The 18,472-nt window shown below is 34.8% G+C and overlaps 1 protein-coding gene across 1 annotated transcript in view; it reads left to right on the top strand.

Annotated features, from left to right (window-relative positions):
• Positions 1–16,975, top strand: part of CEP126 (centrosomal protein 126) — an 81,019-nt gene extending 64,044 nt beyond the window's left edge. Inside the window, exons 7-11 of the mRNA XM_004385878.3 lie at positions 233–354; positions 3,116–3,182; positions 4,989–5,198; positions 14,584–14,648; positions 16,907–16,975. Coding sequence (XP_004385935.1) covers positions 233–354; positions 3,116–3,182; positions 4,989–5,198; positions 14,584–14,648; positions 16,907–16,975 — 533 coding nt within the window. The remainder of the gene's footprint in view (positions 1–232; positions 355–3,115; positions 3,183–4,988; positions 5,199–14,583; positions 14,649–16,906) is intronic.
• Positions 16,976–18,472: the final 1,497 nt, after the last annotated feature.

Below are 18,472 nucleotides of genomic sequence, written 5' to 3'. Positions count from 1 at the left end.
TGAAGGTTATTGCTCTAAACTATAAACCCCTCAGAAGTGAGGACTTTATTTCACACACCATTGTAATGTGCCAAGCACAGTGCATGTAGGAGTAGCTCAATATTTGCTGACTGAATGAATGAAACTTAGAGAATTTTCTGTGATGTTTGAAGATAACTTAGAACTTTACAGTGAATATATATGATCTACTCAACTTGTGTGATTTTTGACATTGTGCTGGCATTTGTTTAAGATTCTACCATTACGAGAAGAAAACGAATTGTTGAAAATAAGCGGAGAGGTCTTTTAGAGCAGAAAAGACAAAATCCTGGATATCTAGGACAGAAGTACAGTGAGCAAATGCATGTAAGTACAGTATTAGTAAAAGTCTCTATTCAGTAGTAGAAAATTGTTTGGAAAGGAGAATATTCTTAAGGGAAGGACTGTGCTCTTGCTGTAACTATATACCACAACATAAATGTAAATGCAGTCAAAGCCATTTGTGAAACAGTTCTGAAATCTCTATGCTACAAGCTTATTGTACTATGCTTGTTTACTGTATTCTGCCTAGCGTATATGATCAGATACTAATGAAAATTTTAAACCAACTTTAAGGAATCACAGTTATGTTTTATTGTTATTATTTATAATCACCTCTTTCTGAAAAACTTGGAGGTCATTCACAACAAAATTCAATAAGGTTATTTAAATATATATATTTTAAAAAGAACAAGAAAAGTAGATTCAAACCATGGATAGAGGGAGCAAGTATGCTAATCATAGACTAATATTGTCCCATGTGGTTGAATATCCTATTTGGATTTGTTTCCTGGAAGACATGGCATAAAGAAAAATAGAATGAATTATATCATTTTCAGGGAATATTGATAATGATGATATTGTTTTAGGTACATTATTTTAAAAGAAATTTCCCATCTAGGCCTTACATAGTGGATTTTGAAATACATAATGGACAGTGTCTCTAATAACAGTACAACAGCAGATGAATAAGGAGTTTCACCTGCCTATGCAAAATAGAGATGTCCAGTAAAAGCCAGAAGCATAATAACATTAATAAGAAAATCAGTGGAGGTAATTCTTGGTGTAACTGTATTCACAGCATAACTATAAATGTAGTCAAAGCCATTGGTTAAGAAGTCCTGGAACCTCTATCCCACAAGCTAATTGTACTATACTTACTTTGGAGAGGTCTAACTTGATCCAAGGATTGAATTTAGAGTATTAGAAAATCTAGATGGATGAGTGAATAGCATTTCACTTGGAATTTCCACTTTAAATATCACTTATTTTGATTTTTTAAAATAGCACAGGAATAGGGTGCCTTCTGTAGAATTTGATATTCCAGGTTATAGGGTTATATTATTTATATATATAGGAACTATTGATTTTTGTATGGATAAGGTTATTAATATGGAGAACAATCAACCTAATGTTGATTAGTTGTCTCATCACTAGATCTAATGATCATGATCGGCAAAACAAAATTCATTTAGTTATATATTTATGCAAATAAAAATAGTCATATTACCAATATATTCTTATTACTTAGTAACAGACATAATACTTAATTACCAGCATAAATTCTTGATTACCAATACAATAATGCCTAATAAGTCCTTCCTTTTTAATTTCTGTGTTGTTCCCATTAAATATCTCAAAACTATAAAGTGAACACATTTTTAAAAAGTATTGTGTAATTATTATAACAAAGAAAATGAACAAACTAAAATTTAAATGCCTGTTATTAGTTCCCTTTGTAATCCATCTTTATTTTTCCAGGTCTATTTCTAGTCTATTTCTTGCTCCTTTGCATTCTGTCTTACTGTCTTTAGAGTCCATTATTGTCCTTCTTTTCCAGAAACCTCACTTCCACTTTCACATACCCATCTTCACTTACACATCTTCCAAAGTCTTGTTAACCTTAGAATAGGTCAGTGCTCCTGAATCAAATCAAGTTTTGTATCTTAGATTTTTCATCCCTACTGTTTTGTTTTATGTTGTGTTTTGGTTTTTTGGTTGTTTTTTATTCCAGAGCCTAAGTATGGTTACTACAGCAGTGGCTCCTGTCATATTCTACTAGAAAAGTATTTTATGACGCTGGATTTTTCCTAGCCCACCACTTCTATGTGGAGAGAATCTAATAGAGATAAATGAAAGGTACAAAAAGCGTAATTGCCACTTTGTGCCAGGGTTTCAGTCCAAGTTGTCTCAGACCTTTAATGGAGATCACACAAGGCTATGAGAGCTATGGAAGGAGGGCAGTTGCAAAGACCTGCATCAGTTACTCATCAAATCAGACTGAACAAAGGCTAAGTATAGGCATAGTCAGGCAATTTTCTCTGAGAAAACAGTCATTTCTTTAAGTGGGGCAGAATGAGAGTAAAGAAGGAAAGTAGATTGTGTCCAGGAAAGGAACGTCAGTATCCCCCAGAGAGTGCTGATTGGTTGCACTTATTGCCAGCACTCTGAGATTTCCCTTTTCCCTGTTGTGTGCAGCACTGGGAGCCCTGGTGGTGCAGTGGTTAAGGGCCCGGCTGCTAACCAAAATGTTAGCAGCTCAAATCCACCAGCCACTCCTTGGAAACCCCATGGGGCAGTTCTACTGTGTCCTATAGGGTTGCTATGAGTCGGAATCAACTCAACAAGTTTAGATTTTTTTGTTTTTGTTTTTTTATGCAGCATTGAGGCAACTATATTTCTGTTTTAAGTCCCTGTCATCTATGATATTTACCTATCCTTGTCATTAGCCATAATGGCTAGTAGTTGTGATTGACCCTTATAATTATAAACCAAGTAGATTATAAACCTTAAGTTAAATTTTGGCCTTTCCTTTAATTAGCACTTTTGATTGCCACTCAGCTTACTTTCCCACTTCCAAATATCCAAGACAACACCACAACCTGAAAATTTTTATAAAAATATTAAAATATTCAGGTACCATAGAAACACCTTATTCTAGTGATTCTTAATTTATGCTCAAAAGAAAAAGAAAATATACAAGTTACGTGAATAATAATAGCCAAGTATATATATATATAATTTTTTAAAGGCAATGCATATATCATGAATTTTAAATATGTTCTGATTAAATATTCTATTTTTGTATAATTTTGAGCAGAATGTCCAGATAAGTTCACGTGAGCCAAAACAAACTACAAGGGGTACTTCTAATATTGAAGAAGGTATGTTTTAGTTTAAACTTTCCCTCTGAGCTTTGTTCCTGGTGGTTTCCTTTTTCTTCTTATATGTACTTTCTCAAGTACTTATATATTATGTGACTGTTAAACCACCTTCGGGGACCTGCACTCTCCTCACCCCTGCACATTGAGGTTGTTGCCAGTCTTCCTTTATTCTAAATGGTAATAAATTTAACATCTTTCTACATAAAGCTTTTTCTGACTTTTCAATTATTTCCTTAGAATAGGTTCCGAGAATTAAAATGACAGTACTGCCGTATAACTGGCACCCAATAAATATTTGTTAGGAGAGCCCTGGCGGCGCAGTGGTTAAGTTCTCAGCTGCTAATGGAAAAGTTGGCAGTTCAAATCCACCAGCTGCTCCTTGGGAGAAAGATGTACAGTCTGCTTTTGTAAAGATTTACAGCCTTGGAAAATCTATGGGGCAGTTCTACTCTGTCCTGTAGGGTCGCTATGAACCGAAATCATCTCAGTGGCAGTGGGTTTCGGTTTTTTTTTGTTTTTGTTTTTTAAGTATTTGTTGAATGAAATTCTGTGTATTAAGCATTATTAAGGTTTTTCATACATATTGCTAAAGTACTTTCCTAAAAAATACTGTCATTCGAAATTTTTCTTGTGGTGTATACCAACTTGAGGTAAAATCACTTCTAATATTTGCTTTATGATAGGCAAAGAAATGGTGTTTTATTAGTTATGTTTTATTTTTCTTTTATTAAAAACATTTATTTTTCATATATTTATTTTTAGTATATTTTTCATATTCTTCTGTTTAGATCTTGGAGTTTCAGTGTTTTCTTATTAATTTTTGTGATTTCTTTAAATATCAAGAATTCTAATCCTTACTTTAGTTTCAAATATTTTTACTACTTTGTTATTTGCATTTTATTCTACATATGTTGTATTTTTACATATAAAAGTCTTAATTTTTATTTGTTCATTCAATAAATTATTATTGGGAGCTAATTTTCTGCCTAGAACTAGATACTGGCTATGCAGCAATGAATAAAACATATAAAAGTCTTGCCCTTCATAAATTTAAATTTATAAGGGAAGACTGGCCTTAAATAAATATGTTTTTCTTCTTTCGTTTGTGGTTTCTCCATTACTTTTAAGCTTAAAAGACCCTTCCCAATCCAGAAATTTAATAAACGTTTATTCCTTTTTCCTCTAGGTTGCCTTAATAGAAACTTAATTATTTAATTTCTTTGAAATTTGCTTAAATGGATAATGCAAAGTGAACCTCCAAATTGATTCTTTTATAAACAATTAACTAATTTATTGAGTCATCTTGCCCTTCTCCCAACTCTTTGATGCTTCTTTGATCATACGTTAAATTTTTATATCTACTTGGGTCTGTTTCTAGGGTAGGTTCTGTTCAGTTGATCATCTAATTTTCTAATCTTCCCTTAAGTTCCTTATTTCTTATCCTTTTATTTATAACTCATTTTAATTGTTATTATAAGGACAATCTACTTCATCTTCTCTTTGTACCATGAATGAATAACAAAAATACAATGCAAAAATAATCTAAACATAATGTATTTTTCCTTTAGTTCGAGTAACACTCAGAAGTTTTATTACCTCAGTGCCATCATTTTGAATATCTTTTCTTTTTTTAATTAAGGATGAGAAAGAGCTAGATATAGAGGATCCTGATAAATAAATGAAAAATAACAATGTAGGTTTCTCTTTGTGAAATGAATACATACATGCATAAAGCAGTTAAGTATGTATAAGGGCTGATCCCAGAAAGAAAAAGATCAAAGAATAATTAATGTAAAGTTTCTACAGTTTCAGATAGTACTTGTGAGTTTTTGATGGCTGAAAACCTACTGAAAGCTTCAGTACCTGAGGATGAAATTCTAACTGTCATGAATAGCAAGCAGCTACAGAAACCAAATCTGGCTTTAAATAAGACTCAGAGTTTCAACATCTGTACATTATCAGTTGAAGAACAGAAGATCCTACAGTCCCTTAATCATCTCAATGAAAGATTACATTGTAAGTATGGAAGAACACCTTTTTAAAGGGATGTTTTATATTCGACAGTTTTCATTTATAATCTAAAATTAGAAAATTTATCCAGATTATCATCTACTTAAATCAAGTAAATAATGATTCAGAATATATTTGAATATACCATACTATTTCAAATATACCATACTCATCTCATTTATTTAAAGACAATTTCTTTGGCAGGCTTAACTGTCTTTTAGTAAAATACAAATAGACTTCCATTTCAGCAATGTAACAGACTAGGTATCTAGATTGACTATGCATCAAAAACAACTAAATACTCTGAATAAAGGGTTTTTTTTAATATTAAATATAGCAATGAGCTGTTAAGAATACAAGGAATTATTAAACTAAGAACTGAATATAGCTAGGACCCCAGAAAGTTAAGGACAGCATTCCATGTAGTTTTTATCCTGAGGACATTTAACCCACAGAGTGAAATTGAGCTTTGTTTTTCATGACCTCACAGAAAAAGGGGAACAGGGAACAAAACCAGGGTGAGTAGTCTCATAGAAGATCCTTCTGCCATAAAACTGCCCTCCCCTAGAGAGCTACACACACACACATACACACACAAGAATTAAAGAGTTTGCCTATCTTGAACTTCAGTACTGAGCAGATGAGGGGGAAAAATCACCCATGAGAATTTGGAACTACAGTCTAATCTATCTCTGGTGATGCAGTGGTGAAGTACTTATCTGCCAACCAAAAGATCGGCAGTTCGAACACATCAGCCCCTTTATGGGAGAAGTATTTGGTAGTCTGATTCCTTAAAGATTACAGCCTTGGAAGCCCTATGGGGCAGTTCTACTCTGTCCTTATAGGGTTTCTATGAGTCAGAATCAGCTCAGTGGCAATGGGTTTGATTTGGTTTATTCATACTATCTGAGTGTTCTTCAAAACCTCAAGCCAAGAATTTAGAATGATCCTGAACCAGTAATACCCCGAAATACCTGGCAAAAGTAAATTTATATTTCTCTGGGGAAACCTACCTATATTCCTGGTCTCAAAGAATTACAATAAATAAAATCCAAGGGAAATGAACATCCCACAGTAAAAATAAATAATAATTAAACTCATAAAGAAAAAAGGCACCTTGAAAAAATGAAAAGAAACCATAAGACAGTATAAAGAGACCCACAAGCATTTTAGATAATAAAATTACCAGTCACACAATCTAAAATAACTATATTTATATGTTTAAAGTAATCGGAAATAAGTTTTAAAATATGCTAGGGAATAAGGAATTATAAAGAATGACCAAGTATATTTGAAAAAAGAACTGAACAGAACTCCTAAAAATGGAAAACATAATCATGGTAATTTAAAATTCAGCAGATGGTTTATATAGCAGATTAGAGACATCTAAAGAGAAAATTAGTAAACTAGAATATTGATCAGAGAAACTTGTCTAGAATAAAGTACAGAGAGACAAAGAGATGGAAAATATGAGATAGAGTTTAAACACCGTGGAAGAGTGAGTTAAAAGGTCTAAAATGGCTGATGGACCACTGTTGACATGTCATGGGGTTGTTAACCAATGTCATAAAACAATGTGTACTAACTGTTTAATGAGAAGCTAGTTCTGTAAACCTTCATCTAAAGTACAGTGAAAAAGAAGTTCTGAAATAGGGAAGAGACAATATCTAAAGTGATAATGACTGAAATTTTTTCCAGTCTGACAAACAGTACCAACCCACAGATTCAACACAGTTAAAACAGGGTAAATAAAAAGAAATCCACACCAAGATACATCACAGTGAATTCTTATTAGCAAAAAAAAGGCATAACACATTAAACATGTAAATGTTCAAGTATATTTACTTGAGAAAAAGTAACTGTCACATTTAAAACCTTTTCAAAGTGAAAATATGTCTCATGAATAAGAGTAAATTAAAGATATGTTCAAACTAAAACTAAGAGACTTTGTGAACAGCCAACTCTTACTGAAGGAAATTCTAAAGAATGCACTTCAGCAAACTGAAATTAATCTCAGATGGACATTTTGAGAGGGTAAATATGAACAAACATTGTATAAAAAATAAAAGTAAGGAAGTAGTGTGAGTTTTAAAGAGGAAAAAAGTTAGACTTAAAATACCTATCAACAATAGTATATAAGGAGGCAGGATATAAATGGAGCTAAAGTGTACTAGGATTCTTGCATTGTTATGGAATTGGGTAAAGATACAGATTAACTTTAGATGTTGATAATTGAAGTATGCCTGTAGTCATTACTATGGTCACAACTAAATGAATATAAATAAAGTATAGAACTTCCAAACTGGTAGAAAGGAAAAATGGCATGCAAAACTACCAAATCTATCTAAAATAAGACAGAGAGAGAAAAATAAGCATGGAAGAGAGAGAACAAATAGAAATACTATACTATAAGATGGTGTGTACAAATAAATGGTATGTTTATAATAAATGTAAATGAATTACATGATACAGTTAAAAGACAGAGGTTGGTGCCTGGCTACCACCAATGACTGCCCTGACAGGGAACACAACATAGAGTCCCTGATGGAGCGGGGGAAGGGTGGGATGCAGAACTCAAATTCTAGTAAAAAGACCAGACTTAATGGTCTGAAGGAGACTGGAGAAATCCCAGAAAGCATGGCCCCCAGACTCTCTGTCAACCAGAACTAAAACAATTCCTGAGGCCAACTCTTCAGACAAAGATTGGACTGGACTGGGGGATATAAAATGATACTCATGAAGAGTGTGCTTCTTAGCTCAAGTAAATACATGAGACTAAATGTCCAGAGGTGAGATGAGAAGGCAGAGAGGGTTAGAAGCTGGTTGAATGGACACAGGAAATCAGAGGTGGAAAGGAGGAGTGTGCTGTCACAGTATAGGGAGAGCAATTAGGGTCACATAACAATGTATGTATAAATTCTTGAGTGAGAGACTAACTTGAATTGTAAAACTTTTGCTTAAAGTACAACAATAAAAAAGAGGTTGTCAGATGAAAAAATTTTAATCCAGCTAATGCTATTTAGAAGCAATGTATTTAAAACATGAGGATATAGAAAAGCTGAAAGTAAAAAAACGGAAAATAATGTGCCAAGCAAATTCTAACCAAAGGAAAGCCAGTTTAGATATGTTATTATCAGACAAAATTGACTTTAAAGCAGAATGCATTACTAGACATAAAAAGAATCACTACATGGTGATCAAAATTTTAACTCAGGAGAAAGATGTAGTACATTTTAATGTCATGTGAACTTAAGAACACAGCTTCAAAATATGTAAAATATTTTTTAATCATTGTAGGAGATTTTAGCATACCATTATCAATAATTGATAGAACAAATAGACCAAGAAAATCAATACAGATATATAAGAATCAAACATGATTAACAAACTTCATCAAAGGGATATATTTTTTTCAAGCACACATAGAACATTTATGAAAATGGACCATATATGGGACCATAAAAAAGGCCTAACACATTTCAGAGGATTGGAGTTTTGCAAGCTACATCCTCTGTGACCACAATGAAATTTAGCTAGAAATGAATAACAAAAAAAAAAAAAAAAAGATAACCATTAAGAAACATACTTCTAAATAAACCGTGCGTCTTAAAAATATATAATAATGTAAATTACAAAGTATTTTGACTTGAACAATAATAAAAATATTTATCAGGGTTTCTCAACTTCAGTACTGTTGATATTTTGAACCAGATAATTCTTTGTGGTAGGGAGGCTGTCCTGTGCCTTTTAAGATGTTTAGTAGCATTCTTGGCCTCTACCCCATAGATGCCATAGCATCCTGCAGCTGGGACAATTAAAAAATGTCTCCAAACATTGCCAAATGTCCCCTGGGTGGCAAAATTCACCCCTGGTTATGACTGCCCTAGCAGAAGAAGAGGCATGTCCATTTCTAGACACAAAAAGCTATTTTACCTCAGTCTCTACTACTTTAAGATGATGTCCAGCATCCACTCAAATATTACAAGACACACAAAAACACAAGGAAAAAAAACACTCACTGTCATGGCACAAAACAGTCAACAGAATGAGACACAGAAATAACTGAAATACTGGAACTATCAAACAGGTAATTTAAAATAATTATGACTATGTTCGACTATGTCAAAGGTTATAATGGGAAAAGTAGACAACATGCATGAACAGATGGGGAATTTTAGCAGAGATGGAAACTATAAGAAAGAGTCCGAAGAAAATTTGCCAATTAAAAACACTGTAACAGGAATGAAGAATATTTCTGTGGGCTTATCTGTAGACTTGTTACAACTGAGGAAAGAATCAGTGAATTTGAAGATAGATCAGTAGAAATTATCCAAACCTAAACACAAAGAGAAGAAAAAGAGTGGGAAAAAAATAAATAATAAATACATAAATCTGTGGGACAATATCAAGTAATCTAACAAGCACATACTGAAATTTAAATCCCAGTGTGGGAATTTCTAGCCTTTTTTGCTAGGAGGAAGAAGCTGTGGATCCCATAGGAGGTTGGGTTTAGACACAGCTCCTCTTACTTGGAGTTAAATCCTGTTCTTGGATCCCAGCTAGCACATTGTCAGACAACCTATAAAGAACTTCTGGGATCATTTTCAGATAAGCTGCTTGTAACTCCATATTGGAATAGACGAGTACCCAAATAAAAGAAAGAAAATTGGCCTCCTACTAAATACCATACATAAAAATCCGTTCTAGGGGCATTACAGATTAAATATGAAAGAAAATGTATAAAGCTTTTAGGAGATAATGTAGGAAAAAATATCTTCCAACATCAGTATAAGGAAGGAGTTCATAAGTAGAGTATAAGGAACATAATCTGTAGAGGGAAAATTAATATATTTGACTACATTAAAATTGCAAACTTCCTTTCATATCAAACACCATTAAAAGAGTGAAAAGACAATCCACAATGTGAGAGAAAATATAACACATATAATAAAGGACTTGTTCAAACTGTAAAGAACTCCTATAGATTAACAAGAAAAAAGACAACCCAGTAGAAAAATTGGAAAGTTAAAGACTTGATCAGGTACTTCACAACAAAGGAAATGCAGATGGCCAATAAACATTGATAGATGCTTAACTTCATTGATAATAGGGAAATGCAAATTAAAACAATGAGATGCAGTACATATTCCATAGATTGATATAAATTTAAAAGTCTGGCAGTGTGAAGTGTTGGTAAAGATGTGTAGCAATAGGAACTCTGATATAATACTGGTAGGAGTGTAAGCTCCTGTAATCAGTTTGAGAAATGTTTTGATAGCACCTAACAAATAGAATAATTTAATTTCAATTTGAATCATAAAAAATGAAATGGAATGCATAAACATCGATATCCTAGGCATTAGTGAGTTGAAATGGACTGGTGTTAGCCATTTTGAATCAGACAATCATATGGTCTACTATGCCAGGAATGACAAATTGAAGAAGAATGGCATTGCATTTGTTGTCAAAAAGAACATTTCAAGATCTGTCCTGAAGTACAATGCTGTCAGTGATAGGATAATATCCATACACCTACAAGGAAGACCACTTTAATAAAACTATTATTCAAATTTTCACACCAACCACTAAGGCCAAAGATGAAGAAGTTGAAGATTTTTACCAACTTCTGCAGTCTGAAATTGATCAAACATGCAATCAGGATGCATTGATAATTACTGGTGATTGGAATGTAAAAGTTGGAGACAGAGAAGAAGGATTGGTAGTTGGAAAATATGGCCTTGGTAATAGAAACTATGCCAGAGATTGCAAGATAGAATTTTGCAAGGCCAACGACTTCTTCATTGCAAATACCTTTTTTCACCAACATTAATGGCAACTATACACATGGACCTTACCAGATGAAATACACAGGAATCAAATTAACTACATCTGTGGAAAGAGACAATAGAAAAGCTCGATATCATCAGTCAGAACAAGGCCAGGGACAACTGCGGAATAGACCATCAGTTGCTAATATGCAAGTTCAAGCTGAAACTGTAGAAAATTAGAACAAGTCCACAAAAGCTAAAGTACGACCTTGAGCATATCCCACCTGAATTTAGAGACCATCTCAAGAATAGATTTGACCGATTGAACACTAATGACTGAAGACGAGACGAGTTGTGGAATGACATCACGGACATTATACATGAAGAAAGCAAGAGGTCATTAAAAAGACAGGAAAGAAAGAAAAGAACAAAATGGATGTCAGAAGAGACTCTGAAACTTGCTCTTGAACATCAAGCAGCTAAAGCGAAAGGAAGAAGTGATTAAGTAAAAGAGCTGAATAGAAGATTTCAAAGGGCAGCTTGAAAAGACAAAGTAAAGTATTGTAATGACGTGCAAAGACGTGAAAGTAGAAAACCAAAAGGGAAGAACACACTTGGCATGTCTCAAGCTGAAAGAACTGAAGAAAAACTTCAAACCTCAGGTTGCAATATTGGAGGATTCTACCGGGAAAATATTAAATGATGCAGGAAGCATAAAAAGAAGATGGAAGGAATACACAGAGTCACCATACCAAAAAGAGTTGGTCGATGTTCAGCCATTTCAGGAGATAACATATGATTAGGAACCGATGGTACTGAAGGAAGAAGTCCAAGCTGCGGTGAAGGCATTGGCAAAAAACAAGGCTCCAGGAACTGACGGAATACCAGTTGAGATGTTTCAGCAAATGGAGGCAGCACTGGAAGTACTCACTCGTCTATGTCAAGAAATTTAGAAGACAGCTACCTGGCCAACCCACTGGAAGAGATCCACATTTATGCCTATTCGCAAGAAAGGTGGTCCAACCAAATGCAGAAATTATCAAACAATATCATTAATATCACACTAAAGTAAAATTTTGCTGAAGATCATTCAAAAAGCAGCTGCAGCAGTATATCGACAGGGAAGTGCCAGAAATTCAAGCCAGATTCAGAAGAGGACAAAGAACCAGGGATATCATTGCTGATGTCAGATGGATCCTGGCTGAAAGCAGAGAATACCAGAAAGATGTTTACCTGTGTTTTATTCACTAGGCAAAGGCATTCAACTGTGTGTATCGTGACAAATTATGGATAACATTGCAAAGAATGGGGATTCCAGAACACTTGATTGTGCTTATGAGGAACCTGTACATAGAGCAAGAGACAGTCGTTTGAACAGAACAAGGGGATACTGTGTGGTTTAAAGTCAGGAAAGGTGTGCGTCAGGGTTGTATCCTTTCACTATACTTTTTCCATTTGTATACTGAGCAAATAATCTGAGAAAGCTGGACTATATGAAGAAGAACCAAGGCATCAGGATTGGAAGAAGACTCATTAATAACCTGCGATATGCAGATGACACAACTTTGCTTGCTGAAAGTGAAGAGGACTTGAAGCACTACTGATGAAGATCAAAGACCACAGCCTTCAGTATGGATTACATTTCAACATAAAAAAACAATCCCCACACCTGGACCAATAAGTAACATCATGATAAACAGAGAAAAGATTGAAGATGCCAAGGATTTCATTTTACTTGGATCCACAATCAACACCCATGGAAGCAGCAATCAAGAAATCAAACGACCCACTGCATTGGGCAAATCTGCTGCAAAAGACCTCTTGAAAGTGTTGAAAAGCAAAGATGTCACCTTGAAGACTAAGGTGCCCCTGACCCAAGCCATGGTGTTTTCAATCACCTCATATGCATGCAGAAGCTATACGATGAATAAGGAAGACAGAAGAAGAATTGACACCTTTGAGTTGTGGTGTTGGTGAAGAATATTGAATATACCATGGCCTGCCAAAAGAAAAAAACAAATCTATATTGGAAGAAGTACAGCTAGAATGCTCCTTAGAAGGGAGGATGACGAGACTTCATCTCACATATTTTGGATATGTTATCAGGAGGGACCAGTCCCTGGAGAAGGACATCATGCTTGGTAAAGTGGAGGGTCAGCAAAAAAGAGGAAGACCCTCAATGAGATGGATTGACACAGTGGCTGCAACAATGGGATCAAGCATAATGATTGTGAGGACAGCACAGGGCAAGACAGTGTTTCATTCTGTTGTACATAGAGTCGCTATGAGTTGAAACCGACTCAACGGCACCTAACAACAACAACAACAATAAATTGAACATGAGCATAAGCTACAACAACCCAGCAATTTCACATCTAGATGCACACCCCAGAGAAAATCTTACACATGTGCATCAGGAGATGTGTAAAAGCAGATACAGTCATCATTGTTTATAAAAACCAAAAATCAAAAACATCTAAATTTGGTATATTCATATAATGGAATACTATTCAAAAAGGAAAATGAACTAACTGTAGCTACACACATCATCATGGAGAAATCTAAAATATATAATTTTCAGCAAAAAAGGGCAAGTCACAGGAGAATAAAGACAGTATAATTTCATGAATGTGAAATTCAAAAACAGGCAAAACTAACCAATATTATTTTGGGAATATGTATGTATGTGTTAAAATTACAAAGAAGCAAAAGTCAGTATAGTGAGGTACCTCTGTGGGTAAGGGAAGGGGGTGCAATCAGTAAGGCAGTTTGGAAGCCAGGAGCTCCAGGAAGCTTCCAATGTACTGATAATTTTCAGATTTCTTCATCCAGGTCATTACACAGATGTTAGCTTTATTGTTATTTTAAATATTCACATATGTTTTATATAAACTTATGTGTATGTTAATTGCAACATTAAAATTTAATATATTAATAAAAGGCAAACTACAACCACAAAAACAACACTGAACTAAGGCTGTAAATTTAAGGTTAAAATTATGTGGATGAAGAATTAAAAACTCAAGTCAGCCATTTGGAGTTTTTGTTTTGTCTTCTGTTAGATGCATCTACATAAATGTTTCATGAAAAAGGTTGTGCCTACATTTTTATTCTTTTGCCCAGATGCTTGCTATCCTGTGGACAAAAGCCTAAAAATTGAAAGGGTAAGGTTGACTGAATTACTCAACTTTTTGTGCCCCAATAATTAAATCAACAATTCCTCTTCTTTCTGGAGAGACTAAGGAGGAAGTTCCTTTTCTATTTAAAGAAAAAGAAGAAGAAAAGAGGAAGGAAGGAATATTAAAGAAAAGAAGGAAGAGGAAGGGAAAGGAAGGAAGGAGAAAGAGAGAAAAGAAAACCTAACATATGAGTGAGGATTGTTATATAAAATTCAAAGTACTAGGAATTCCTTTCTGTCAACATAAGATTTGTATATTTATTTTTAATCAAATTACTCCTAGTTTCTAACCTAATATAAAGACTATTTCTGGGGTCAATAGAAAAAAAAAGTCTCAATCAATTTAGAGTATTTTGGCATAGTAGAATTTAATATTTGATTTAGTCATTATTTCTCTTTCAATATACATAACTAAATATTTTATATTATGGTACAATTATTTCAGATGTGCAAGAAACCGTTTGCAAAAATCCATCCATCAAAAATATTTTACAAATAATACCACTTCTGGTAAGTATTTAAGGCTTTTTTTCTTCCTTGTTTTAGGAGACCTCCTGATTTTTTGTGTAAGGATCCTGTGTTGATATTAATATTATCGAAACTGGTTTTTAAAGAGTTTTTCCCCCCAGTAACCTTTTATATATAAGGTATTTCATTAGAATGAAGCAAATATCCTCTCTAAAAGAAAGATCATGATGTAAAGATTTTTACATCCAGAGTATTTCGTCAATCATGGGAGTAGTCATGGGAGGTATCAGTGTACCAATATTCAAATAATTTTAAACATTTAGCCTAATGGGAAATTTCCTAAGAAGGTTATTTTGGTAATGATCCCTGTCTTTGATCATATCTCTTCCAGTCAAAACTAGACATTACTATTTTGAAAAAAAAATTTTTTGCCTTAGCACTGGGCTCTGGTAAAGGTACACATATAAATGAGAAACAATCAGTGCATTTAGGATTTTGTACTGTCTGATTAGGAAGAAAGACATACACGTGGTAAATGAATAATTTCTTTTATAAAGACCAGCAAAAAGCTCCTTGCTATGAGGCAGAGGTTAAAGATGTCCCAAATGTCTAATTTTTCCAAGCTGCTGAACCACTTCATCATCTCTAACATCAACTACTTTCTTTGACCTCAGTACTCTTCCTCCTGTCTTTGTATTCTCTAATTCACAGCAACGTCTCACAGAACTCATGAGCCATATAAAGGAAATGACTCACACAGTTGTGGAGGCTGGCAAGTCCCAAATTTGTGGATCAGGCATAGATTTTTCCCTGGTCCTCAGTCTCTGCCCAAAGGCATTCAGCTTTTTGACTTTGTGGGCCGGGAAGCCCACTGCGCTGTCTCCTGTGGGTCTCTGCTGTGGGTCTCTCTTTTGGTGGTGGTGGGCTGTCCTCTCTCTCTGGAATTGGCTCTGTTTTAGGGCAAAACTGACTAATCCCCTCGGTGGGCCACGATTATCTTATTTGCACAGTCCCAACCAACCACCTGGGTGGGAGTCACAAGACCATAGCTAGAAAAGCCCACACAAAAGTAATTAATTGCACTGCACATGGATACCAGTTGCCATGGAGTTGATCCCAACTTATGGTGACCCTATGTGTGTCAGAGTAGAACTGTGCTCCATAGGGTTCTGAAGTTTTAGAAGAAAAAAATAAATGCAACCCACCCTTCATTGGGCACTCATAATCATCTTAATAATAATAATAGTACCTACCTTATAACGTGCCTGTAAATATTACATGAGACAGTCATCCATGTAGAACACTTAGAACAGTGCCTGTAATATAGTACACACTAAATACATATTAGGTGGCATTATTATTACTACTGCAACTACTACCATTATAATCTGTTTAAAGTGGCATCAAAAAAATGTAACATTTTGAAAATGCCTAAGTGACAGTTACATATAAGGCATAATTTTCCCTTCTAAAAATCAGGAATTACTTTAACAACCTTTGTAGTTCCACCTGCCTTTCTTCCTCCCACTACACTATGTATCGTCCGTTCCAGCCAAACTCATTTAATATATTGTCCATCATGTTTGAAATACTCTGTTCTGCCTCCATGTTTTTCTCATGCTTTGCTTATGTATGTTATTGTTGTTGTTGTTCTGTGCCATCAAGTCGATTCCAATGACCTATAGCGAACCTATATGAAGTAGTAGAATTGCCCCATAGGGCTTCCTAGGCTGTAATCTTTATGGGAACAGATCATCAGGTCTTTTCTCCCACAGAGTGCTGTTAGGTTCAAACCGCTGACCTTTTGATTAGCAGCCAAGCTCTTTAACCATTGCACCACCAGGACTCCTTGGTGCTTACGTATGTTCATGCCCAATTCCTAACTGCACTATATAGTATTACAGATACTTTTGCTCTCATTTTCAAATCTAACCCATCTAAACTCCAACTAAATGTCACTTCCTCCATGAAGCTCCCATGACCAATCCAGCTTACAATGCTGGATGCACCTCTGAACTAATTACTGTAGTATCTCTGGTTTTGTACTTATACTCTACAGGTATTTCTTGTTAGTTGTCTTTCTAAGCGAATAATCTTTATTGGAGCTATATTCTGGAGGCCTAAATTGTTTTTCACCTATCTACTTCAGTAAGAAACCAGCACATACTAAATACTTAGAAAATATTGGTTGATTTTTTTTTAGCATGGTCTTCCTACATATAAATTATCCACCTTTTTTACACTGCAGTAAAATGTAGTGATTTATTTGAACCTGAATTTTTTTTTTTAATATTCTGAAGCAAGAATTTATAATCTGTAAAAATACCACTGATTCTGGAGTTCTTCCAGAACCCTTTAATGAGTATTGATATTTGGCCAATTAGTACTAGTTAGTGGCAAATTAACATTGTTGAGATGTAATTAAAAAGAAAGGAGACTAACACTTACTCGGTTCCTACCAATGAAAAGTGTCGTACCAAAGGGTTTCACATATATTCTCTTATTTAATTTCCTGAGTTAGGGACATCAAGTAATTTTCCCAAGCTGTCAAAGCTGTTTAGTGGCACAGCCAGGATTTAACTTTTCTCTCTTTCCCCCAAAATTTGTTCTAGCTTTTATACTCCTTATCTCAGTTAATGACACCATCATCCACCAAATTTCCCAGACAGAAACTTGTATCTCATCCAGGCTTCTCATTTTCCCATATCCCTAGTCAAAAAATCCATCTAATTATACTTCCTAAATGCATCTCAGATCCATCCAGTCCTCTCCATTCCTACTGAGAGTGTATCTTAGTTTAGGAATTCATCATATCTAACAACAAATGTGGAGCGATTGGAACCCTTATTCATTGTTGGTGGGGCTGTGAAATGGTACAGCCACTATGGAAAATGGTATGGCACTTTCTCAAAAAACTAGAAATAGAACTACCCTATGGTCCAGCACTCCCACTCCTAGGTATATACCCTAAAGATCTAAAAATAATGACACAAACAGACATATGCACACTTACGTTCATTGCTGCTTTATTCACAATAGCAAATAAATGGAAACAACCAAAGTGCCATCAACAGATGAATGGATAAGCAAATTGTGGTACATACATACAAAGGAATACTATACAACCATAAAAAAACAACAATCAGTCTGTGAAACATATTATAACATGGATGGACCTGGAAGGCATAATGCTAAGTGAAATACATCAAGCATATAAGGACCAATATTGTATGATCCCTCTTTTGCAAAAAGACAATAATAGATAAATACAGAGACCGGTGTTCATTGGTAGTTACCAAGGAGAGGAGCAGGGGAGGGGAAAGTAGACTTTAGACCGCAGAGACTTGTTATTTTTGGTATCAGAAAGTGGTACTGAATACGGATGTAGTGAGCACAACACAACAAAAGTAAAAACAAGTGTTTGAGCACATATGGATGGGTATAGGCATATTATTATACAGGTAGGTACAGGTGTGTACACAGGTGAGAACAGATAGAAGTATCTATGGGTATGCGTAAATACAAATATATGGGTGCAGGCACATACATTCATTGAAGACACAAATACGAATACTCCTCAGACATAACCAGACACCTTCAAGATTGGTTTTCTGGGTTTGAAAGCTTAGGACCATAGTCTCATGGGACAACGCAGTCAATTGGTATAACCAGAAAAACCAAACCAGTTGCTGTCAAATCAATTTCGACTCATAGCAACTCTGTAGGAAAGAGTAGAACTGCCCCATAGGGTTTCCAAGGAGCAGATAGTGGGTTCGAACTGCCAGCCTTTTGGTTAGCAGCCAAGCTGTTAACCATTGCCACCCGGGCTCCAATTGACATAACATAGTTCACAAAAATCATGATCT

The sequence above is a fragment of the Trichechus manatus genome, unplaced genomic scaffold (genome assembly GCF_000243295.1).
Source record: "Trichechus manatus latirostris isolate Lorelei unplaced genomic scaffold, TriManLat1.0 scaffold00148, whole genome shotgun sequence".
NCBI lineage: Eukaryota > Metazoa > Chordata > Mammalia > Sirenia > Trichechidae > Trichechus > Trichechus manatus.
Note: the sequence above shows the minus strand (reverse complement) of the source record. Positions and strands in the feature narration are given on the sequence as shown.